Below are 23,976 nucleotides of genomic sequence, written 5' to 3' on the forward strand. Positions count from 1 at the left end.
CATTGCATGGGTTTATTTCTGGACTCTCTCTTCTGTTCCAGGGATCTATTTGTCTGTTTGTACCACTAGCACCAGGCTGTCTTGGTTACTGTTGCCTTAGAATACATCCGGAAATCTGATCGTGTTAGTCCAACTTTATCCTTTTTTAGAGTTGTCTTGGCTATTCTAGGCCCTTGCATTTCTATATGATTTAGAATCAGGCTGTCAATTTGCAACAAGAGGGTTGTTGGGATTTTGGGGCGGGGGGCGGGTAGCATTGAACCTATAGACCAATCGAGAGACTTGACATCTTAATAATACTGAGCCTCTGGACCTGGGGCCACGGTATCTCTCTTCATTTATTTATGCCCTAAATTCTCACAGCAACATCTTACCACGTTCAGTCTGCCAGCCTTGCAACTTTTGTAAAGCTATCAGATTTTCCACACGGGTGATCATGGGTCCGCCGGGAAGGATGTCTTACTCCTTCCTTTCTGATTTTGAAATTTCCTCTCCTGACCTGATTGAACGGGCTAGAACCGTCAGCACAGCGTTGAGTAGGTGATGAAAGCAGACCCCACCGTCTTATTCCTGATCTAAGGGGAATGCTTTCAGCGTGGGGTTAGCTGCAGGCTTTCCGCAGATGCTCGTTGTCAGGTCGAGGAAATCCTTGTGTCCCTGGTGTGCTGAGTTTTTGTCAGGAATGTATGTTGGATTTTTGTATCTGTTAAGATGGTCATTGTGTTTTTCTTATGTATTTTGTTTATATGGTGAATTCCATTGATTGGTTTTCTTTCTTTTTAAAAAAAATTATTTATTTGAGAGAGAGAGAGAGAAAGAGAGAGAGCACAAGCAGGGGGGAGGGTCAGAGGCAGAGGGAGAAGCAGACTCCCCGCTGAGCAGGGGGCCCGATGCAGGGACTCCATCCCAGGTCCCCAGGATCATGACCTGAGCTGAAGGCAGCCACTTAACAGACTGAGCCACCCAGGCGCCCCCTCATTGACTGGTTTTCAGCTGTTAAATCAACTTTTCATTCCTGGAATAAACCCCACTTGCTCACGGTGTATTATTCTTTCAATCTATCATGAGATTCCATTTGCTAATTTACTAACATTTTGTCTAGAATTTTTGCATCTCTATTCAGAAGGGATATTTGTCCCTAGTTTTCTAGTGATGTCTTTGATTTTGGTATCAGGTAAGGCTGGCCTCATTGAATGAATTGGGAAGTGTTCTCTCCCTTTCAATTTTGGGGAAGAGTCTTTACATAATTGGTCTTATTTCTTCCTTAAATATTTGGTAGAAGTCTCCAGGGAAGCCATTCGGACCTGGAGTTTTCTTCATGTGAAAGTTTTCAGCTATACTTTAAGATATTTTGAAGGATATGGGGCTAGTCAGGTTATATATTTTTTTCCCTTGAGTGAGCCTTGTAATTTGTGTTTTTCAAGGATATATCCGTTCTCTTCTAGGCTGTCAGACTTACTGGTGTAAAGCTGTTCCCATGTTCGCTTTTTTCCCTTTTAACATCTTATTTCTGCATACTCTGTAGTGATATCATCTGTCATTGTTGATATTGAGAATCTGTGTCTTTTTTTTTTTCTTGATCAGTCCGGAGTGACATTTTATCCCTCTTCGCAGGGAACCAGTGCTTGGGACTTGTCTCTAGTGTTTTTCTAATTTCGATTTCATTCATTTCCACTGCAAACTAATGCTGACATGGGGTCCCATTTTCTCTCTTGTATCTAGTTTCTTTTCTTTTTCTTTCTTTTTTTTTAAAAAGATTTTATTTATTTACTTGACAGAGAGAGAGACAGCGAGAGAGGGAACGCAAGCAGGCAGAGTGGGAGAGGGAGAAGCAGGCATCTAGTTTCTTAAGGTGGTTGAGACCAGTGATTTCAGACCTTTCTTCTCTTCCTTTTTTTTTTTCTCTTTTAGATTTATTTATTTATTTATTAGAGAGAGACAGAGAGCGAGCGAGGGAGAGGGAGAGAATCTCAAGCAGACTCCCCTCTGAGCGGGGAGCCCAACGTGGGGCTTGATCTCACAACCTTGAGATCATGACCTCAACCGAAATCAAGAGTCAGGCACTTAATTGACTGAGCCACCCAGGCACCCTCCTCTCTTCTCTAATGGAGGTGTTCAGTGCTATAAATTTGCCCCACGTTCAGCTTTAGTGCTGTCCCACAGGTTTTGATATATTGGGTTTTCATTTTCATTCAGTTAAAAATCTTTCTAGTTTCCCTTTTGATTTCTTACTTTTGCCATGTTTTTTTTGTTTTTTTGTTTTTTTGTTTTTTTTAATGTGTTACTTAGTTTCCAAACGTTTGGGGATTTTTTTTTCAGAGATTTTTGTGTAATTAATTTCTAATTAATTCCATTGTGGTCATAGAAGGTCATAGAACATACTTCGTGTAATTTGAATCCCCTTGAACTTACTGTGACTTGTTTTATTTTCCAGACTATGGTCTATTTTATGTGCACATTTTTTGTTGTCTGCTGCTGTTGGGTGAGGTATTTATAAAATAGGCTGAGTTGGTTGATAATATTCAAATCTCTGTCTTGACTTGTTCTATCAATATTGAGAGAGAGGTATTGAAATACCTGAGTGTAATTGAAGGCTTATCTATTTCTTCTTGCAGTTTTATCAGTTTTTAACTTCACGTGAGCTCTGATACTGGGTGCATGGATGTTTAGGATTGTTATGTCCTCTTGGTTCATTCTGAAGAAATCTTTTATCCTGGTGACAATGTTTGCCCAGAAACTTACTTTGTCTGATATTAATATAATATGCTGGCTTCCTTTTTAAAAAAATATTTATTTACTTATTTTTAAAATTCCAGTATAATTAACACATTGCTATGGGCATGGAGTAATGTACAGAACTGTTGAACCTCTGTATTATACACTTGAAACTATAACACTGCAGCTTTCTTTTGACCCCTTGTTAGCCTGTTGTCTCTTGTACCATCCTTTTACTTTTAACCTATCTGTATCCTATTAAGTAAAGTGTATTTCTTTGTAACCAGCATATGGTTAGATCTTGCCTTTTTTTTTTTTTTAACCCAATCCAACAATCTGTCTTTTAATTGTGATGTTTAGGCCATTAACATTTAGTGTGATTATTGACGTGGTTAAGTTTAAATCAGTGTCCTTCATTCCTTCATGTTCAGTGTCTGGAAAACTATTTGTCTGTTTTTGGTTGTTTCAGGTGAGAGGCTAAACTCCATCCATCTTGGCTGGAAATGGAAAGGACAGCCCATGTTTAATACTCAGTCCATTTTCATTTGTCCCTGATGGTCACAAAAGTATCTTTTTACAATTGGTGTTTTGGAATCGGGATCCGGATAAGAGATACGTTGCATGTGGTTGCATTCTTAAGTCCGTTTTAATCAGAGTGGTGTCCCATCCCTTCATTCCATGTCATTTATTTATTCAAGAAACTGAGTCATTTGTCCAGTGGAATTTTCTGGGTTTGGGTGATTATATATTTGTGATACTTTTTAACATATTCCTCTGTTCTGCTATATTTCCTGTGAACTGATAGATACAGAGAATATTCGCAGAATGTGCTGCATGTTCAGTTGAAATACATGAAATTGCCAGTATTTGAGTATTTGCCCCAAGTGACAGTTCCCTGCTGTTGAACCTCGTGCTTCCTGTTGCATCATTTCAGGAAGCCCCACTTTGAGTGACAGAAATTGGCCAGTGGATTCCGGAGGTCAGCCTGACCCTTCATTGTCAGGTTCCCCACCTGTTCCCTGATGGTTTTGGTCACTAATGCATGTGGCCTAGATCTGTATCTCATTTAGGAGTTGCAAAATGGTGATGTTTTCATTCTATCACTCTTCTTGCATATATCAGCTGTGATTCTTCTGTAAATAGGAACTTTTCCTCGTTAGTGATTTGGTAACTCTGAGATACAGTTCATTTAGCAATGGCAGGATGAATGCTTAATTTTTCCCCTTTTAAAAACCAATTTTCAGAATACTGTGTCAGTATCCTAGCAACCTCCAAAGAGATTGATGATTTGTGTGTGTATATGTATGCTGTTTGTGTGTATGTGCATATATTTGACATATTTCAATTTGTTGTCATTGCTTTTGTTGCTCAGCACCTGTTTTTAGCCAGCTGGGGACACTTGAAGTTTTCGTCACTATTCTGACATTTCCACATGCATCTTTGACAGCTTCTGTTCCCAGATTCAATGTATTGTATGTTTCCTATTCTAGACCTGGAATTGGCCTTTGAACCAAGTAGCTCTGGAGACTTTTAGTTGAAAGTGACACTTAAGAGATCACGATCTGGATGCTAGAAGTGCTCATTGCAACCGGAGAGGCCTCTTTTGTGGATCAGGCTAGGAAAAATGAATTTTTTAGAAAGAAATAAATCATAAGTTCATACTGATATTTCCATTCTGAAAGTTTTTCCTTCACTTTATTATATTTATTACATTTTTTTAGAGGGGAGGCTGGGTGGGGCAGAGGGAGAGGGAGAGAGAGAATCTTAAGAAGACTCCACACCCAGCGCAGAGCCCAATGTGGGGCTTGATCTCACAACCCTGAGGTCATGATCTGAGCTGAGGTCAAGAGTCAGATGCTTAACTGACTGAGCCTCCCAGGCACTCCAGTTTTTGCTTAACTTTAAAGATTTTATTTTTGTATCTCTTCTCTTATATGGGAAGTGTGGCTCCTAAATACATTAACATACTTTATATATAGTCAAAATAATAATATCTGCATTATTACTAACAATATGCTTATGGGATGCAGTTTAGAATTTCTTTCTAGGTTTGCTTTTTTTTTTTTTATCCTTAGGCTATATTATTGCATGAGGGAGGATTGGTCAAAATACTATGTTTAAAATTACTTGAAAACAATTTCATATATGGTTAAGTTCCTTTATTTAAGGTTTTTGGGTTTTTAGTGATTTTTAGTGTTTTTATAAAACATTAAATGGTCTCACAGTCAACATTATCAAACAAAAGACATTCATAAATGTCTGGCATCTCTTCCCCCCTGCTGCTCCAACCCTCAGCTACAGGTACTAGTTTTTATTAGTTTTTGGTCTCTCCTTCTGTTATTTCTTTTGTTTTTGAAAACATAAGCAAGTGTTTGTACCCCCTTTTTTACATAATAGGTAGGGCGCGTGTTCTCCTGCACTTGCCTTTTTTCATTTAATGGCATATTCTGGATCTCACACCATAGCAGTGGGTAGAAATCTTCTTCCTTCCTTTCCCTCTGGGCCATTCTCCAGGGTGAGACTGTACCACAGTTTTTTCCCCCTGTCCCCTGCTGATGGACGCTGTGGTGGGTGCCCAGGTTAAAGGATATCATAGGTGATGCTGAAGCCACAGTGTGAACCCAGAGCCTGTGTTCCTGACATCTACTGGGACTCATTCCCTATAGCTCTTTCTCCTGCTCTGCATCTGGAAACAGTGAGAGCATGGCCTGCCTCCCATCTCCCCTTCCTGCTCTTTTGCAATTGACCATTGCAAATGGGGGGTGGGGGGTGGGCTCAAGGCAGGGGAAGAAGCAGGAATGCCAAGTGCAGGCAGGAGACTGTGCACCATGGCCCCCTCGGGTGTGACGTGAGGTCATGCTTCTGGGCTGGAATCTTGCAGGTTGCCTGGGGGTGGGCGGCTGGTGTCAGGTTAACAACAGGCTTTGTGCCCCAGCTTCCAAAGTATGACTTGGGGACCCTCTCCCAGGCAGTCAAGTCCAGGAGGTGAATTCACTGCAAGGGGGACATCTTGGATGTACCTTGAAATTGATTTATTCACTGGACAAGCTGGTAGGAAGTGTCCGGTGAGCAGGTAATGACGGAGTGAGGCTGTGGGCAGCACTGAAGGGGCATGGAGCTATGGAAGCCGTTGGACACGGCCCTGTGCGGCTGGGTCTGTGTCATGGAAGGGTGGCTGGCCCAGCCTCAGGGTGCCAAGGACTGAGAGGGCACTCTGGGCGGATCAGGGCAGGCCTCACAAAGGAGCCAGGGCCATATGCACCTGAAGGACAGGGCAGAGCTGGGTGTCAGGGAAGGGCAGGTGTGAGCCAGCCTGCCCACTCGCTCGGTGGCCCAGGGCTCCCTGGGGGAGGCAGCCTGGCTTGCCTTCCTCCAGGGCCTTTGGACCCCTCCCTTCTTCTTCATGGAGCTCCCCAACTCCCAGTCAGTGGCTTCCTGCTCCTCCTGGCTGTTCCAAGCCCTTACTCACTTCTCAGTGGAACCACCTGGGTGGGCCCCACTGAGTCTCCCTGTAGGGCGGGCAGAAGCAGAGGAGAGAAGTTCAGAGGAGCTACTCACTGGTTATGTTGAGTTGGAGGCCTCTGAGCTTTCGTCCATTCATCCGAACATTCATTCATTCATGAAGCCCAGTGTTCTCTGAGATCCTCTTTCTGTGCTGGACACAAAGCTAAGTACACATAGAGGGGAGATGCCATGTGAAGGGTGAAGCCAGGTCCAGAATCCGTCAATGAGTGTGTGACAGGAGTTCAGAGGAGTGAGAGGGTTCTGGTTGTGGCTGGGATGATCTAGGACATAGGGGGGTGAGTAGTGGGTAGAATCAGTGGGGGGTGCTGGTGGGGCCCAGCTGCAGGCAAGAGGAGCTTGAGGTACTGGCAAGAAGGCAGAGAGGTAACAGAGGCACCTGGGTGTGTCTGGGTGGGGAAGTGGACCATGTAATCTAAACGGAAGGAGAAGAGGGGCTATATTGGTGGCTCTCATTTTGGGGCCTGTGAACCCCTTGGAAAAACTCATGGAAACTCTGGCTCCTCCTCAGCAAGAGTTATAAAGGCATTTGCTGTACCATTTGCTTCAGCTTTGGGATGTTCCCTGAGCCCTGCAGTGTGCCCCTGATCCCCAGGTGGAGAGGCCTGGACTAGATGCTGGGGCCCGACTCTGGCTATCAGAGACCCCCGTGGCTGCAGTTGGGCTCTGATGGGCTTCGCCAGTGAAGCATGCAGAGAGCGAGACAGGGAGCCTCGGTGAGCGCTGACAGCTCGCCAGGGCAGAGAGGGACCACCAGGTGAGTGGGCCTGGTGCCCAGTGTGACACAGGGTCTGTACACTGGTCCACAACAGACTTTCTCCATCTGCATCGCCTTGGCCTTCTCTAATGCCTTTCAACTCCCACCCACTTGTCCACACCAAAACGAAAACAAACAGCATTGCAACCATCTGAAAGTTTGCCACACTCTAGACGTGAGCTCTGAGCATTTTGTGTGCATGAACTAACTTCATCCTTACAGCAATGCTATGAGATAGTGTTTATTAGCTCCATTTTACAGGCCAGGAAACTGAGGCAGAGAGAGGCACGTGAGCTCCCCTAGCTCGAGTTTGAACCCAGAACCCGATGCTCTTCACCAGCGTACTATCCTGCTGGCCACCAGGGTGGATGCCCAACAGTTAGTCATTTAGTGAACGTGAAAAAGCCTCTGTCTCATTTCAAATGGGGTATTTCAAAAATCCACCCTTGGTGACCCTCTTTCTGAGGACATGGAGGAAATTTGAGAGACAAAGAGGAGTATGTGTCCAGAAAAGGTCCTCATCAAGTTGGAGAGATGGCTCTTGAGGCCCCTGCATGGACTCTGATAGTCTCCTCCCATGGCCTTTGCTTTTGTCTTGTGGGCAACCCTAGGGAGGGGCTGGTGCTGGTGCTTTCAGTGACTGAGGCATCCTTGGCTTTAGTTATTGTTATTAAATTACACATTTTACATGAAAACAAGCATCATTGTTATGAATGATTTTGTATGGTTTTCTCCCCATTTTCTTTTTAAAACATTCTCCTGTCTAACACAATATCTGGCCTATAGTAGGTACCCCAGGAAATGTTGGATGAATAGGTAGGTGGTTGGGTGAATGGGTGAATGAGTGGATAGATGGGGTGGAGAGGTGGGTGGATGGGTGGATGGGTGGGTGGGTGGATGGTGGGTAGGTGGATGGATGGATGGGTGGGTGGTGGATGGGTGGATGGTAGGTAGGTGGTTGGATGTGTGGATGGTGGGTGAATGGGTGGATGAGTGGGTGGGTGGATGATGGGTAGGTGGATGGATGGATGGGTGGATTGTGGGTAGGTGGATGGATGTGTGGATGGTGGGTGAATGGGTGGATGAATGGGTGGATGAGTGGATGGGTGGATAGATGTGTGGATGGATGGGTCGGTGGATGATGGATGGATGGGTGTATAGGTGGTTGGATGTGTGGATAGGTGAGATTGAGCGGAAGGATATTTCTCATAGCCTTCCAGAGCTGAAGATCTTCCCTGGTCTCTCTGAAAAGACATCCCAGATATCCATCTATTACTTATGGCCACAGCCACATGCCTCCCATCTTCTCAGTTGCTGTCACCCATACTCACTGTGTTTCTAGTGAAACAGTCACTAGATGCTTGGCAAGTCCTGGCTCTCCCTGGTTCTAACAGGTGCCGCCGGCTTGCCAGCATCCCTGAGTAAGGATCTCCCAAGGACACCCTTATTCTTCTCCGGCCCTGGGCTGAGCACATCACGTAGATATCATATAATCTCACAACTCTGTGCTAGGTGTTATTCGTATTTCAAGCAGAGGAAGTGGCTCAAGGGCACATAGTCTGTAAAGACCAGGGGCCAGGATTCAAGCCTGGGCCTGTGGAGCCCATGGCTGTCAGGCCTGCTGAGCCTGGCAACGACCTTGATGGTTTCCACACAGGCGTTCCAGGTCGAGAGTCACCGACGTTACTAGTTACACACTCGCGCCTCTGGTCCCTGGGCCTTAAACCCAGCAGGCCTTGGGTCTGAGTGGCAGGGACATGCTGCTGTGTGATGCTGTGGCTGTTTTGGGGACTTGCTGAAGGCACATTTCTCCTTCCCTGTGGATGCCGATGAGGGTTCCCTTTGCAGCTAGTGGGGCCGCCCAGCTCAGGTGCCCACGCGTGCGGGGCTTACATGCTGGAGGCCTGGAGTTTGAAGTGCTATGGTGTGTTGCTGGAGGCTATGAGAGCAGTCCTGATTTGCCCCTGGTTTAACTCTGCTCACACACACGCCCTGGCTGTCAGGAGCCCTCAGCTCACATGCATGCAGCCTGCTATGATGGGGACCCCTGCCACTGCCCCTTCTGCCAGGAGGTGGGCTCTGTAGCCGTGGGCTGCCATGCAGGGTGGCGGGCCCACCATGGCCTCGTTGTCCAGATTTCCCCCCTCAAACTGGATGCCAGGGTTTTAATGTGAAAACTCTCAGTGTTGAATTGTTGGGTCAAATATTTTTCAAGTGCCGTGAGTTTGACCAAAGCACTGCTTGGGCTCCCAGTTATGACCTCTGTCTGAGCAAAAGGGTTCATTCCCAAGGAGTACCAAGAACAGAGCTCTGGAAAATGCCAGAGAGAAGTGTACACCCTGTTGGGAGCTGTGGGTGCTTCCCTGTGGGGACAGACTGTGGAGCCACCTCCTTTAGGGTCAGACCCGGCACCCTCAACGTGATCAAGCGGGACCCAGAAGTAAAGAAGATGCAGAGCCTGTTCTGGGCACCAGGGACCCAAGGGAGAGACATTCTCCTCCACCCACACAAGGTTGTAGGGCCGGCACGTTTTCGTCCCTATCAGCCCTGGTCTGACCCCCATACCGGGATGTGGAAGAGGGATTTACTGCCTTAGTTTTTGGATTTTACAGCCGAGTCGGCTGAGGTGGAACACAACGAAGTCACGTGCTTCCAGACGTACAGCTGGCTGCTGGTGGGTCAGGGACTGTGAATTGTGTCCCTGGGTCCCTGGATGCCCATCCCAATCTAGTCCTGCTCCACCAGCCAACAGCCTGTCTCTTCTGCCCCCGCACAGAGCCTATGGGAGAGATTTGCAAAAAAAAAAAAAGAAAAAGAAAAAAGAGAAGAAAAAGAAAGAAAGAGAAGAAAATGAATCAGCCTTACGGAAGAAGAGGCCTCCCCATTACTGAGCTGATCTGGGTGACCCTTTCTTGGCCACGGGTATGGGAGAGGCATGGTTGCCGAACGTGGCAAACACAAATCCGGAGCCCCGGTTCAGTGTGGGTTTGATGCAGGTTGCGACAACTGGGGCCACTTATACTAAAATGTATTTGTTGTTGATGTGAAATTCAGGTTTACCTGGGTGGGGGGCCCTGGATTTATGGGGCGACCTCGGGGAGAGTGGAAGTCGGGCACGCGGTAGGGGAGGGTTGGGAATGCCCATCTCCATCTTGGGGATTCTGGGAATCCAGAAGGCGAGCAAAGCCAGGAGCGGCGACAGTGCGCTGTTTGGTCATTCTGCCTCCCACGCCTATGCCCATGCAGCCCGCGGGACAGTGACCTGCGTCATCCCACGGCTCGGCCCCTGGCATCCAGCCCCCTGCGGGCGAGCTCTGCGGCCTGCTTCCGGCCCCTTAATTGGATGAAGTGTGCAGCTGGGCGCCTGAGGAAGGGGAGGTGGGGCTGCCAGGCAGGGAGGAAAATTAACCTTGGACTCAGCAAGGCCACTGGCTGCTGATTTATTGATTGCCTTGAAATAACAGCCCAATCTAATACAGGCTGACCGAAAGTCAGATAGATAGCAGTTATTCACAGGATTCCTCGTTACCTCTTTCCCACATGGCCCATTCTCGGGCACTGCCACCTTTTGTTACGAGATTACTCAGAAAGTACATTTATCACCGCCCCCCCCACCCCCCGCCCCACTCTTCTCCAGGTGCAGGGACAGGGGTGTGGGGGGCCAGCTGGGAAGTCGGGGGTGGCAGAGTGGTCCCCAAAGGGCTGGGGCATGGGCCCCCTTCCCGGCCACCCAGGAGTGCACTGTGGTTAAGGAAGTGGCGTGTGGGCTCTGGGCTGGGGTCTGCTGTGTATCCTTGGACACATCAGTCAGCCCCACGGACACAGGGGAAAGGCCCCTCCTTTAGAGGATGGGCCCAGGACTCCGGGGTGTCGCGTGGGGAGAGTCGGCTAGGGTACATGGTATTGGCAGCCATTCTGGTCCTAGAGCTCAGGTACAACAAGGGTTGGATTTAAAAATCAGCTCTCTTGAGGTATAGTATACATACACTATAATGCACACATTTCAAGTGTACAGTTTGAGTGACGACCGAGGTATCTGCCCATGTAGCCACCACACTGATCAAGGTATAGAGCATCTCCTTCCCACAACGTCCTCCCTTGCTCCCCTCCTGTTCAGCGCCCCTCCCTGCCACAGCCCCCAGCCCCCGCCCCGGCAGCCGATGCGCTGACCACTGTCATTCTGGTGGGTTCTGCCCCGGCTAGAACTTCATGTAAATGGAATGAGGCGGAGGGCACTCTTTTGCATCGGGCTCCTTTTGCTCAGCATATGGTTGATGACCATTGGTCTTCTGCAGAGTGGGACACATTTTGTCTCCGCGTCCCGGACGGTGGGGGGCGGGCTTCTGAGAGGCAGAGCCGTCCTCAGGAGCACCGAATGCTACCTGCTCCCACAACCGCCTCATTTGACAGCTGGACAAACAGCTCCAGAGAGAGAGAAATGGGCCTCCTCAAGTGTGGAGCATACACCGGGCAGGCCCGGGTCCAGCATCCCCCCTCCCAGTGATCCCCCCTCTATGCTTTCCAGACTGAGCCTGCTGGGATGGTCCCAAGCCCCTCGGGTGGAAGTAGGTGACACCTTATGTCCTTTCTAACCGATTTCAGTGTCCTTTTAAAAGCATTATCCCATCAGCTGGGAGGGAAAAAAAATCAATAGTCTTTAGAGCTGTATCTTAAAATCACCTACAAGGAACCAGGTGTGCTAAAGAGAGCTTATTTGAAAAACAACTGGCTCATTGGAAGGGTGGAGAGAGGGGCCTTCCCTGGACAGGGAGCACTGGATCTGGAGCCCAAAGTTCATTCTTAGCTCCTCTTTCTGGCTGTGTGACCCCACCAGTCATTCTGAAAGGACTTCTGTTTACCCCTTCATCTGGACCCCTTGGTCGACTGCTTTGGAGGGTGACCGTAGCTTCCCTGGGGACCTTTGGAAAGAACCCTGTGCAGGCCACACAATCTGACCACCCCAGACACCCTCCTGATTTAGGGTCAGGCACACAGATGGAAAATATACTCCATGTCTTATCTTGGTAGACTCTGAGGTCCCCGAGGGCAGGCCTGCTGGTTTACTGACTTTTTGAGCCTCCTACACACGTTAGTTGGTGGAGTTGGGTTGGTTGAATCCTACAAGCAAACAACGTGGTTCAGCTACATAAAAAGCTTTTGTGCAGGAAGGGACATTAGAAAGAAAGTGAAGGCTATCCACAGAAAGGGAGAAAATATTTGTGAATCAGATATCTGATAAAGATCTAGCATCTAGAATATGTAAAGAACTCGTACAGCTCATTAACAAAAAGATAATCAACCTAATAAAAAGAATGGCAAAGGATTCGAACAGACTCTTCTCCAAAGAAGACATACAAATGGCCAGTAGGTGCGTGAAAAGATGTTTCATGTCATCCATTAGTTTGTGGGGACTCCAAATGAGGTGACTTGCCACATGTCATCCACTAGAATGGCTACAGTTTTGTTTTGTTTTGTTTTTTAATGGAAAATACCAAGTGTTGGCGAACATGTGGAGAAATCGGAACACTTACACACTGCTGGCTGGCGTGAAAAACGGTGCAGCCACCGTGGAGAACAGCTCTGGAAGTTCCTCAGTAAGTTAAACATGGATTTACCCTGTGAGCCAGTAATTCCACTCCTGGATATACACGGAAGAGAAGTGAAAACCCATGTCCACACAGACTTAGACACGGGTGTTCATAGCAGCGTGATCCATAGTAGCCCAAGGACAGAAATAACCCGAATGTCTATCACCTGCCAAATGGGTAAATAAAATGTGGTCTCTGCACACAATGGGATATCATTCGGTCATAAAGTCACATGCAACAACGTGGATGAACCTCAAAAATATTATGCTAGGTGAAAGAAGCCAGCCACAGAAGGTCACAAGGTTCTGTTTATACCTCTTCTGGAAGAGGGCAATCTATAGACACGGAAACTGGATTAGAGGTTGCCAGGGGCTGGAGAGGGGAAGGCAGAGTGACAGTTAATGGGTACAGGGTTCCGGTGGGGGGTGATGGAAGTGTTCTGGAATTAGACCCTGGTGATGGTTGCGCAACGGAAAAACACTCTGAATTTTATTCCTAAACATTTTTCGAAAACCTCGAATTGGCCTGGCCATGAGAAGCATGCAGTCTGTGGCCCTGCCTCCCACTGGGCCACCTGCAGGCCCCCGGGTGGGGCATTCGGAGCCCCTTGAATGCTCAACCCTCCTTTTCTGAGTGAGGCCTGAGCTTCCCATGGGGTCAGCAGAGGCCGCCTGCCTGGAGCCGGACAAAGGGCTTGTTTACCTTCCGGGAGAATTGAGCAGTGGGCGGTATCAACCACAGATCTGCAATTGTGGGGAAGACTCAGGAACCACCGCACTCCCCTCCTTCCTGTAAACTCCAGCCTGTATCCTCTACCACCCAGGGAATCTGAGGACAGGCCCGGGAGCCGCCTCCCCCAGGGAGAGAGTCAGAGAGTCGGTGGCCTTGGGCCGAATCACAGGTGGACCCGGAGCTGCCAGTCACCTGACACTGCTGAAGTGCTGGGGAAGGGCAGGTTCGCTGGGCAAGTGGAGATGGGCAGCAGGCAGACTAATGGCTGGGGCCGCAGTGGAGATACCGGCCCCAGTGGCCCCCGGGACCTCGTCGTCCTGCCATAATTCCAGGACCAAAGAGGGCCGGCTGGGGCCTTGGAGACCCTCCGTATATTACACACAGACACATATGTTCATGTTCAGGGCCCAGGTGGGCGTCCTGCTCCCATGACCAGAGGGCGGCCACTTTGACTCCCAGCCGCCTCCCCTCCAGCACCCCCGGCTGTGTATTTGCCTTTTTGCACCCCCCCACCCCGCTCCCCAGCCTCCGCCAGCAGGTGCAGCGGGAGCCCAGCATGGCCGTTGCACGCGTCAGGAAGCTGGGCCGGTGGAGACAAACAGAGCCTTCTGTTCACTATGCTCCGCTGTGAGCTGTTGACGGTTGAAAGTCTAGATATGATTAGGGTGAAAAATGGAAATAAGGATTCTGTGGCTAAAATTAAAACTTGGAAGTCTGTGCCTGGGTGGCAGGGGCGCGCTGGGGAAGCAGGGGTGAGGGTGCGGGTTGCCCCTTCTTGGCCTCCCCCTCCCCCGGGGGTGAGAGCACCCCGCAGGAGGGATGTAGGTCCTGGGTCTGTGCTCTCCCCTTGGCAGCCCCTGTCTTCTCCAGCAGCTTCTCCTCCTCTGCATCCTCGGGGTCCGCTGTGGCCATTGGGGCTAGTGTCCGGCGGGACGTGCTTCCAGAAGGACCTCTCGGTCCACCCGGACAGGACTAGAGGTGCGGATATCCCTGCGGGGCCGGACCGAGATCCACATATAGCTGCTCCGTCTGACTCTCCCTGCCTGGAATGGGGACCTGCCCCACCCCCACTTCCATGTCGCCCCTGCATTCTCCCCAGCGAACATCTTATGTTGCCTTATTCTCTCTTCCGCGCTGTTTAGGTGGCGAGATGGGAACAGAAAACCCGCAAGCTGAGCAGGGCCTTCCGATCCCCCTACCTGGCCTGCTACTCCCTGGGCGCTGTCATTTTGCTCCTGAACATTCTGCGCTCCCACTGGTAAGCACCCCCAGGCCGCCTGGCCGGATAAAGTCTGTGTTCATTGTAGGCATCCGCGGTGTCCGGAGGGGCGGCCGCTGCTGCCGGTATTAGGCGGTCCAGTGAGATGCGGGGACCCTGGGTCTGCACCCGGGGAAGTCTGCTCTCCGCGGCTTCATGCCATGGCGAGTAACCCTTCCCTCTCTGGGCCATCAGATCCCTGTTGGTAGAGGAGTCCTTGTGGCCCCAGGAGGGGGACCTGGCCTTCCCTCCCGCTGTGCTCTCCCTCGGGGCGGTGGCTGCCCCGGATGCTGGGGGAGAGAGGGGTTGGCCCACACAGGCCTGTGCCTGTCCTGCCCACCGAGGCCCGCCGGGCCCGCTGGGTCTTCCCAGCCTCAGGGTCCTCAGCTGCCCGGCAGAAAAAGCCCCTCCTGGCAGGGCCGGCACAGGGGGGCTCTCGGCGCCGCCCTCCCCTCCCTGGGCCTGGTCTGCCCCCACCCCTGGGACCTTGGTTACCCGTTTCTTGGTGTCCTCTGGGAGGCTATCTGCACTTTTTTTTTTTTTAAAGATTTTATTTATTTATTTAACAGAGAGAGACATAGCGAGAGCAGGAACACAAGCAGGGGGAGTGGGAGAGGGAGAAGCAGGCTTCCCGCTCTGCAGAGCGGGAAGCCCGATGTGGGACTCGATCCCAGGACCCTGGGATCATGACCTGAGCCGAAGGCAGACACTTAACGACTGAGCCACCCAGGCGCCCGAGGCTATCTGCACTTAAGCCCTGTACACACTTCCATCCCTTTTGTGAGCGGGGCACGGGGCGGGGCTCGCTTAGCAGAATTGGGCAGAGGCTGTCTCTGAGCAGGGGACCTGGGTCCATCCCGATCTCGTCACCGTGTGGAGACTCACGTGTGCATGCACCACTCTCTTATCCTTTTGTTTCTGGACCCTGCCACTCTTGGCCCTGACCAAAGGGCTCCTATGAAGGGGCGGGGGGGGCGACCTCCTTCCCTCGCTCATGCACCCCTGTGATCCTCCGGTTTCCCCGGCCTGGAGGGGCACGGGTTGGGCGGGGGTGGCCTGTGGGGTCAGGCCACACCTGGCATATGGTAGGAAAGAAGGCGCCACGAGGCTCTCAAAGCCAGGACAGTGAATGCATGTACCAGGTGAGGTTTTCAACTTGCAGGGGGCTACTCTGCCCTCCTGAGCTAACTTCCCTCACCGTGCCGCTGAGAGAAATCATCACTTCGGGTTCCCGCTTGGAGGGGTGCCAAAGCTGAGGGAAGGGACAGGGAGGCACAGGGGTGTGGAGGAAGGGGCCCTCCTAGCAGCCAGGCCCTTCGTGTCTGCGCTGGCTAAGAGGCCCACATTCCGGCTTGGCTGCTGGGCACCTTTGGGCCCCCTGTGCTGAGCGCTAGCCTTCCTCTCCCACCCCGTGGGGTCCCTCCCTCAATGACTCTGAAAACTCAGCTGGCCGGCAGACCCCACCGGCCTCCTTCCTTCTTCCCCAGCCCCCGCCTGGCCTGCAGCCCAGCCCTGTTAGCTCCTTTCCGGCTCAAGGGATTCTTTTCCCTTTGTTTTCTTCCCTAAGGAGTCTTTGCCCACAGGGCCTGCAGACATTCTGCCCCTCTGGAATGAATGAATGAATGAATCCCTTACCGTCTCTGTTCTGTCTCCCAGCTGGGTGTTGAACTCCTCGGGGGCTGGCAAACTGTACCCCTAAGGCCCAACCCTGCTAGCCACCTGCCTTTTTATGTCTCATGAGCTACGCTAGAACCTCGTATAAGTGGAATTACACGGTGTTTGTTCTTTTGCGTCTGGCTTATTTCATTTAGCGTAATGTCGTCAGGGCTCATCCCTGTTGGAGCGCATGTCAGAATTTGCTTCATAATGCTGAGTGAAGTAAGCTAGACACAAGGACTAATCCTGTATGATGCCACTTATATGTGGGATCTAAAAAAAGTCCAGCTAAAAAATAAATAAATAAATAGGGGCACCTGGGTGGCTCAGTTGGTTAAGCAACTGCCTTTGGCTCAGGTCATGATCCTGGAGTCCCAGGATCGAGTCCCACATCAGGCTCCCTGCTCGGCGGGGAGTCTGCTTCTCCCTCTGACGCTCCTCCCTCTCATGCTCTCTGTCTCTCATTCTCTCTCAAATAAATAAATAAAATCTTAAAAAAAAAAAAAAGTCCAACTAATAGAAACAGAGAGTAGATCTGTGGTTGCCAGGGCCTGCGGGGGGTGGGGAGGCGGGGAGGGTGGTGCGGGAAACAGGGAGATGCTGGTCAGAGGGCACAAACTTCCAGTTAGAAGGCGAATAAGTTCTGGGGAATCTAATGCACAGCTTGGGGACTATAGTTAATCCCGTCTTGTATACTTGAAAGTTGCCGAGAGAGGAGATCTTAGAATTTCTCACCACACACACGTTGAATGTGTGAGGTGATGCACGCTAGTCAACCTTATTGTAATCATTTTATAATATATACGTACATCAAGTCATCACATCGTATGCCTTAAACTCACCCAAAGTTCTATGTCAATTATATCTCTATAAAATGGGTAAAAAATAAAAGCACTTTGAATTCTTTTGGTAAAGAATGTCCTTCTGTAATTCTGCTTGTAACTGTTTGGGGAACTGCCGTACTGTTTCCCGCAGCCGCTGTACCATTTTACCTTCCCACCTGGTGCCCGCAGCCTCCTGTTTCTCTACATCCTTGCCAGGGCTTGCTGTTACTTTTTTTTTTGGAGGGCGGGGGAGGGGCAGAGGGAGAAGGAGAGAGAGAATCCCAAGCCGGCTCCACGCTCAGCACGGAGCTCGATGAGGGGCTCGACAAGGGGCTCCATCCCACGGCCCTGAGTTCATGACCTAAGCCGAAATCAAGAGTCAGATCCTCAACCAACTGAGCCACCCAGGCTCAGGTTATTATTTTTTGATAATGGCCATCCTCAAGGGTGTGAACTGTTTTGATTTGCGGTCCCCTGAGCACTTCTTTTCATGTGCTTATTGGCCATCTGTCTATCTTCCTTTGAGAAATGTCTGTTCAAGTCCTTTGCTCATTTTTCATCAGGTTGTTTGTTTGTCATCATTGAGTTGTACAAATGGTTACGTTTTAAATGGTTCTGTGAGCCTCTACATGATATCCCAGGTTTTGCCTCTCAGCCTTCAAAGCTGAAAATATTTATTTTCTGGCCTTTGGAGAAATAGTTTGTCAACCCCTGGGCTAGTTGGTGACTGAGGTCCCTCCTAGCTCATCTAGATGCATAATTTTATGATCTTCCATATCGGGTCAGTAAAACCTTTTCTGTCAGTAAACCTTTTCTGTAAGGGCCGGATAGTAAGTATTTTTGACTCTGAGGGCCACATAATCTCTGTTGTGGCTCCCGGAGACAGCATGTCAGCGCATAAAGAAATGCACGTGCCTCAATTCCAATAAAACGGAATTTACTAGAACAGTCGGCAGGGCCAGATTTGGCCACAGGCTGTGGTTTGCCGGCCCCTAGTCTCCATGAAAGGAAAGTCCCATTGCTGCCTTCGGATATCCAGGTCCCCCTGGTGGATGTCGTCCAGGACCCTGGGAGGGAGTGTGAGTCAGAGCAGCCTGGGGAAGGGGCAGGTGCCCTGGGCAGCCTCAGCTCTGCTCCCGATGGGCGGGCCTGGAGCAGGTCACTTGGGCTCTCTTGGTCTCCTGCCTGAAATGGAGCAGGGGTCCCTGGTCCTCTCCCAGGAGGGGTCGTCCATCCTCACTGACCAGCTCCTCACCAAGCGTGTGGCCATGCAGGGGATCCCGGGCTGAGCAGACGCGGCCCTGCCTCGGGCGACATTTTATAGCAACCTGGATGGGGCGGTGACATGGTCAGACCTCCATGCTCCCCTCGGGGGCCAGTAGCAAGTGGGTAAAGGAGGGGCCCCTCTGCCTGGATTAGGCACTTCTCCTGCACAGGATGCCGGCAGGAGGCAAAACGCCAGAGGGCCCCGGGTCCCTGGTCCCCTGACGGGGGAGCTCCCTGGCTCATTCTTGCATCCGGGGCCTGGGGAGAGCTGGGAAGAAGACCCCCATGCCCAGCTTCTTATAGCTGGTAGCTCCTCCGCTCTTCCTCCTCCCCGGCTTGCTGCTCTTGGTGTTGGCCTGGCCTGGTGTCTGCCTTCCGGCCCATGACTTTTCTCCGGGTTGGACCAGCCACCCTAGGAAGTTTCTGGGGCCAGAGGGAAGATTGCTCGCAGGCAGGACTGTTTTCTCTGCTCACCTTCCTGATCAGCAGGCACTTTCCCTCCGCCCCCGGCCTTCTCCCACTTGTCCTTCCCTCTGCTGCGGGAAGACAGAGGGTGTCTCTGTCTTCCCGCAGCAGTGAGGGTGGGTGGGTGCAGCTTCTAGAAGGGCTTGTGAGAATCCTGGCAAGACCAGTCTTGCCAGACCAACTGGCAAGACCTACTGCCTGTAGTCTTCTGCCTCCTCCCCCCGCCTCATATTTCCCCCGAGCAGCCTTTCTCATACATGCCTTCATTTGATTCCTAGAGGTGTGTTTTCTTTTTCTTTTGTGGTAAAATATACATAACAGGAAATTCACCATTTAGCCATTTCTCTAAAATGGGTCAGTGACATTTAGAACATTTGTAATGTTGTGCAGCCCCTTGTGTCTAATTCCAGAACTTTTTTACCCCAGACGAAAACCCTGTATCCATTAAGCACATGCTACCCCCGCCCCCATCCCTGGGCACTGGAAAATCCGAATTTGCTTTCTGTCCCTATGGATTTGCCTGTTCTGGACATTTCCAGTGTGTCTGTTCTCTCTCTGTAAGCCACAACTTCCGTGGTGGGTGGGGGGCAGCAGTTGGGGTGGTGGGCCGTGCAGACAACTGAATGGAGCGCAGATCATGTGCCTGTTCAAGCCCTGGGCAGGGGTGTCAGGAGAGCGCTGGGCAGCGGGTCTGCCAGGCATGAAGACAGGGGCCCGCAGTCGCGGCCGGTACAAAGGGGAAGGGACAGGGACAGGCGTCCGTGTCGGCTCGTCTGCACCAGCCAGGCAACCAGAGGTGGTCGGGGGGCCACCAACAGGATGCGTAGCCTCCTTATCCGGAGGCCGTCAGCACATACGTGTTTGCTCTGGCTGTGGAGCACGGAGGGGGAGGCCTGAGGGGCCCCGGGGGAGGGGGGAGCATCTGTTGAAACCCCCTCCCTGATCGCTGCATCCGCTGCAGAGCCAGGCTCCCGGGGTGGGTGGGGGGAGCCTGGTGGCCTGGAGCCAGCATGGCACAGCGTGGACAGCCAGGCAGAGCCCCGCCCCCCATCTTCCCGTCGGGGGGACAGCGGCCTCAGGACAGATGTACGGAGATGCACAGGGCACTGGGGAGCCTCTGCTGCATCGGTCCGTCACTCAGTGGAGCTGTGTTCCAGCTCCCTGCAGCAGTGCCTGGGGTCGTGTGGAAACGGGGGGCATGCAGGTATGGGGGCGGGCACACAGGAGCAGGCAGCCTCCGCGCTCAGGCTGGGGTACACCTTCAGCAGAAACGGGGCTGTGGCCGCAGCGAGGGGGGCAAACCTTCTGCCCCTCCGGGTCCTAGTTGCCTGGGCGCAGGCGCCCTCCGTGCGTGGACCCGCCACATGGCTGGGGCGTCCGCACGTGTGGCTCTCTGTCCTGGTGTCATCTGTGTGCCAGTCATTGCTGCATCCAGGGCCCCGCGGGGACTGTCACAGGGTGAGGTCAGGACAGGCCTTGATGGGCCAGTGGCCGCACCAAGGAGCCAGCAAACTGGGCGGATCACTGCCGAGGAGGGCTGTCGGAAGGGGCGGTGAGAGCCCGGCCGGAAAACGGGGTGGGGGTGGGCTCCCCCAGGCTCGAGGAATGTGGGAGGACTCTGATCCTCGTCGCTGTACGCCCTTCGCTCCCAGTGTCTGCAGCCCTCCGAGGCATGTGGTCCTCCCCGCAGCGTGGGGCTCGGCTTCTAGGCCAGCGGGAGAAAGGCTCTCTGACTTCTCTCTGGCCCCCAGACCCTCTTTGAAAGGTTCCTCCAGTCCATCCCCACCTGGCCACCGTAAATCTCCTTTTCGATGAGCTGTAATTACATCTGGAAATGCCCTCACCTGTGTTCGCAGGGCAGCCCACACCCAGGGGGAGGGATTCTGCGGGCCTGGGCTCTGGAGCCCCACAGAGGTCTGCCTGCCCCACAGTGGGAGGGAGATCCAGGCGGAGGGAGCAGGAAGCACGGGTGGGGTCAGCCTTAACTCTGCAGGTCCTGCGGGCATCAGGGCTTTGCCTTGGGGAAGGGACGGACCCTCTCTTGGCTGTGATGGGTTTTGGAAACACTTTGAAAAGGTGATGTGTTCATTCAATGTACGGCATCCTAGCCCTAAATTCTCACTGGGTGACGATTTTGTAGGAGGTTACATAGGTGAATATTTTTGTTTTGTTCCGTTTTAGGACATATAGGTCTATTTTAATATGGATTAGGAAAAAATAAGTCAGCCCACTGGAGGCCCATGTTCATGGATAGTTTTGCCTAGTTGGGTTGAACCATGAGGCGTGAGCTAACCTAAGCCTGAGAGGTAGAATCTCAAGTGAATCGCTGCTCAGTTTCGCCTGGATGACCTGGTGAGGACGCCTTTGAAGGACTGAGGTTTATCAGTGCCGGTCCGTTGCAGACAGACACGGGAACAGGCCTGTCGTGGGGCTGTGGGTGCCACGTGGGGCTGTGGGCACCACGCGTGGCTGAGCCGGGTGCCTGGCTCAGGTGTGGCTGTAACATCCTCTCCTCCCCTCCACCCTGGGTTCCCGGATTTCAGGGGAGCAGAGCGCAGACAGCCTCAAGTCACACTGGTGACCGGAAGCTCAATCCCAGTTTTAAAAATAGAACTCGAGACAAATGGATGAGTCTCTCCACGCCCACCCCCAGTGCGGAATCTTTCCAAAGGAAATTGCCTCCTATTACTTCATTCTATTATGGGGAGCGTGGCTCACAGAGCCACTCATCCCTCCATTAATTTTCCGTGGGGAATGGACTGTGCCTTCCTGGCTTAATGGAGGAGCTAGAACACCACAGATCACCTGATTGGGGCCGGGCCCTGCCATTCCAGGAACCCTGACGCCTGTGGGGCCAGGCGGTGCACAGGGCGTCGGAACAGAACCCCCGGGAAGGGCCTGGCCTGCCTTCTCTGCTGACCCCAGACAGCAGCCCCATCGGGCTTTGTGGCCGGTGGGAAAGTGCTTCCCCTCGGCCTCTCCCTTCCTCTCTTCCCATTGGCGAAGGCATAGAAAAGGAGCCACAGGTGGATGGAGGCCCGGGTCGAGTCTGGGGCCGTCCCCCACACTTCAGGGCCTTCTCCTCGCCATCACTGTCCCTAGATCCACCCTTTCTAAGGAATCTCCATCTGCTTCCCACCAGATGGCTTTCACTGCAAGCCTGTCCCCCTGGGAAGCTGCTTCCTGCACGCCAGAGGTCAGAGCGAGACCTTTCCCATTTTCATCTGCCGCCATGCTGTGCGCACTCAGGGTCGGGCGACTTGCGTGCTTCTTGGGTGATGGGAGAGAATTCTGGCAGAGGAGCGTGCCACCGAGGCCGGCTGCTCTCTGACCCCGGATCTGGTCCCGTGGGGGCTGTGGCTGGGCTCAGCGCCCCAGCCCCGGGCGCTGGACGCTCTCCCGCTCTGCGCCCCCGCAGCAGTGACTTCCCACCCAGTGTGCATGCGCGTGTGCACACACGCACACATGCACACGTACACGCACGGGGCCAAACGGCCCCAGGGTGAGGGCTCTGCCGCAGGCTGCTTGCGCCCCGGGCTCCTGTGCTGGGCTCTGTCCCCAGCCTCTGCCGGGGCTCTTCCTCTTTCTGGAATGCTCTCCCTGCCCAGCCCCTTCTCCTGGGGAATGTCTTCATCAGATCCCAGCTTAAGCCTGGCGGTGGCCTTCTGGGCCCCCGCCCTGTGTGGCCGTCGTGTTGTGCCCGGTGCTCCACCACACGGTGTCACCCTGCCTGCACACCTCTGTCCTTCCCGCTGTGCGCAGGCCCCACAGGCAGAGCCTGACGTGTTCCGTGCTTACCGGAGTGGGCACAGCCATTGGCCACGGCTCCGCACAGGGCCACGTGGGCTACCGTCCCTGTCACACAGAGGCAGAAACCAAGGCTCCGGGCACCCATGTCTGTTTGAACATCCATGCTGCTCTTCTGCCAGGAGCCCTTTCAGTGGGCCAACCTGAGGGGCCCCCCAGAGCACTCGAGGCAGGTGGGTATGCTGTGCTGGCCAGAGGGTGCCCACCGTGCCTCATTTCCCTAGATTTGGGGGCCAGGGGTCGGCCCAGGCAGGGAGGAGCAGGTCCCAGAGCTATGTGGAGGGAGGTAGAGCCCAAGAGCCAGGCAGGGGGTGGGTTCCCCAGTGCACAAGAGCACGGAGGCCCGAGCATCACCCCCGCCCACCCCCTATACACGTTCTCTCTCTGCTGGGTGGTCCCTTGTGCCGCGGTTGCCAAGGAGCCAGGGGCCTGCAGGTGAGCCCCGCTCTGGGTGGGGCAGCCGGCCTTGCCAGGGCCTGCACCCTACTACAGACAGTAGGGGCGGGGAGGGTGCCCCGGCCGAGTGCTGAAGCCGCCTGCTCTGGGGCCTGAGCTGCTGGGTCTGCAGGGTTGAAGGTGTGCCTGGGTCACGGGGCTGCCCCGTGCGTGAGGGCCGGTGGTTTACCAGAAAGTCAGGTGAGGGCATAGAGGGGTGGGGCATGGGTGTGGGTGTGGGCAGGTACAACGGCAGGGTGTGCATGACCCTGAGCCCATCCCAGCAGCTCAGCCTGGATCTGCAGGGTGGCCCTGAGCCCGGGCCGCAGGAAGGCTGAAGGAGGTCAGTGGTGGGCGGAGAGCTGGGGGCGTGGGCAGCCTGACCGGGGGCTGGGTGTACCTTGACATGTGCTACTGCTGGACAGGTCACCGTGCTGGCCTCTGCCCACAGGCCGAGGGTAAGGCAGTGGATGTGGGGGCGCTGCTTTTCCTCCAGTTGATGAATATGTACTATAACCCATCCTGTCTGGTGTGTGCCAGATGCCGGGGAGATACTTGAGGGAAGGAGAAGCAGCCTCTGTTGTCCCAGAGCTAAAAGTAGTTGGAGAAGAACGTTCCGGGGAGGTGGTTTTTAGCTCAATATTAGGATAGCTTTACAACAATTTGAATTTGCCAATGGAATGAATGAGTGAGGATGGTGAATTTGTTCTGCTTGAAAGAGCCTTGCAAATAGAGGTACTTTGTGATGGATGGATGGATATAGGACAGCTGATGGATGGATACATGAGTGGATGGATGCATGGATGGACGGGTAGGTGGATAGACTGATAGGTTGATGGATGGAATAATGAGTGGAAGGATGGATACATAGGGGATAGACTAATGGGTGGGTAGGTGTATGGAGGGATGGATAGATGGACAGAGGATAGATGGATGGGTGGATGGATGGAT

At 52.5% G+C, this 23,976-nt stretch overlaps 1 protein-coding gene across 10 annotated transcripts in view; it reads left to right on the forward strand.

Moving 5' to 3' along the window:
* The window catches only part of PEMT (phosphatidylethanolamine N-methyltransferase), a 99,946-nt gene that overhangs the window by 68,135 nt on the left and 7,835 nt on the right, over positions 1-23,976 (forward strand). For 8 of the 10 annotated variants that reach the window (XM_034989764.1, XM_034989762.1, XM_034989767.1 and 5 more), the window contains one exon: positions 14,457-14,572. In XM_034989764.1, coding sequence (XP_034845655.1) covers positions 14,457-14,572 — 116 coding nt within the window. Of the gene's footprint in view, positions 1-9,871; positions 9,917-11,620; positions 12,589-14,456; positions 14,573-23,976 lie in introns of those variants that run through there. The other 2 variants (XM_034989765.1, XM_034989766.1) reach the window with 2 other exon arrangements.

This window comes from Mirounga leonina, unplaced genomic scaffold (genome assembly GCF_011800145.1).
Source record: "Mirounga leonina isolate KUSES-001 unplaced genomic scaffold, KU_Mleo_1.0 Mir_488, whole genome shotgun sequence".
In the NCBI taxonomy this organism is placed as follows: domain Eukaryota; kingdom Metazoa; phylum Chordata; class Mammalia; order Carnivora; family Phocidae; genus Mirounga; species Mirounga leonina.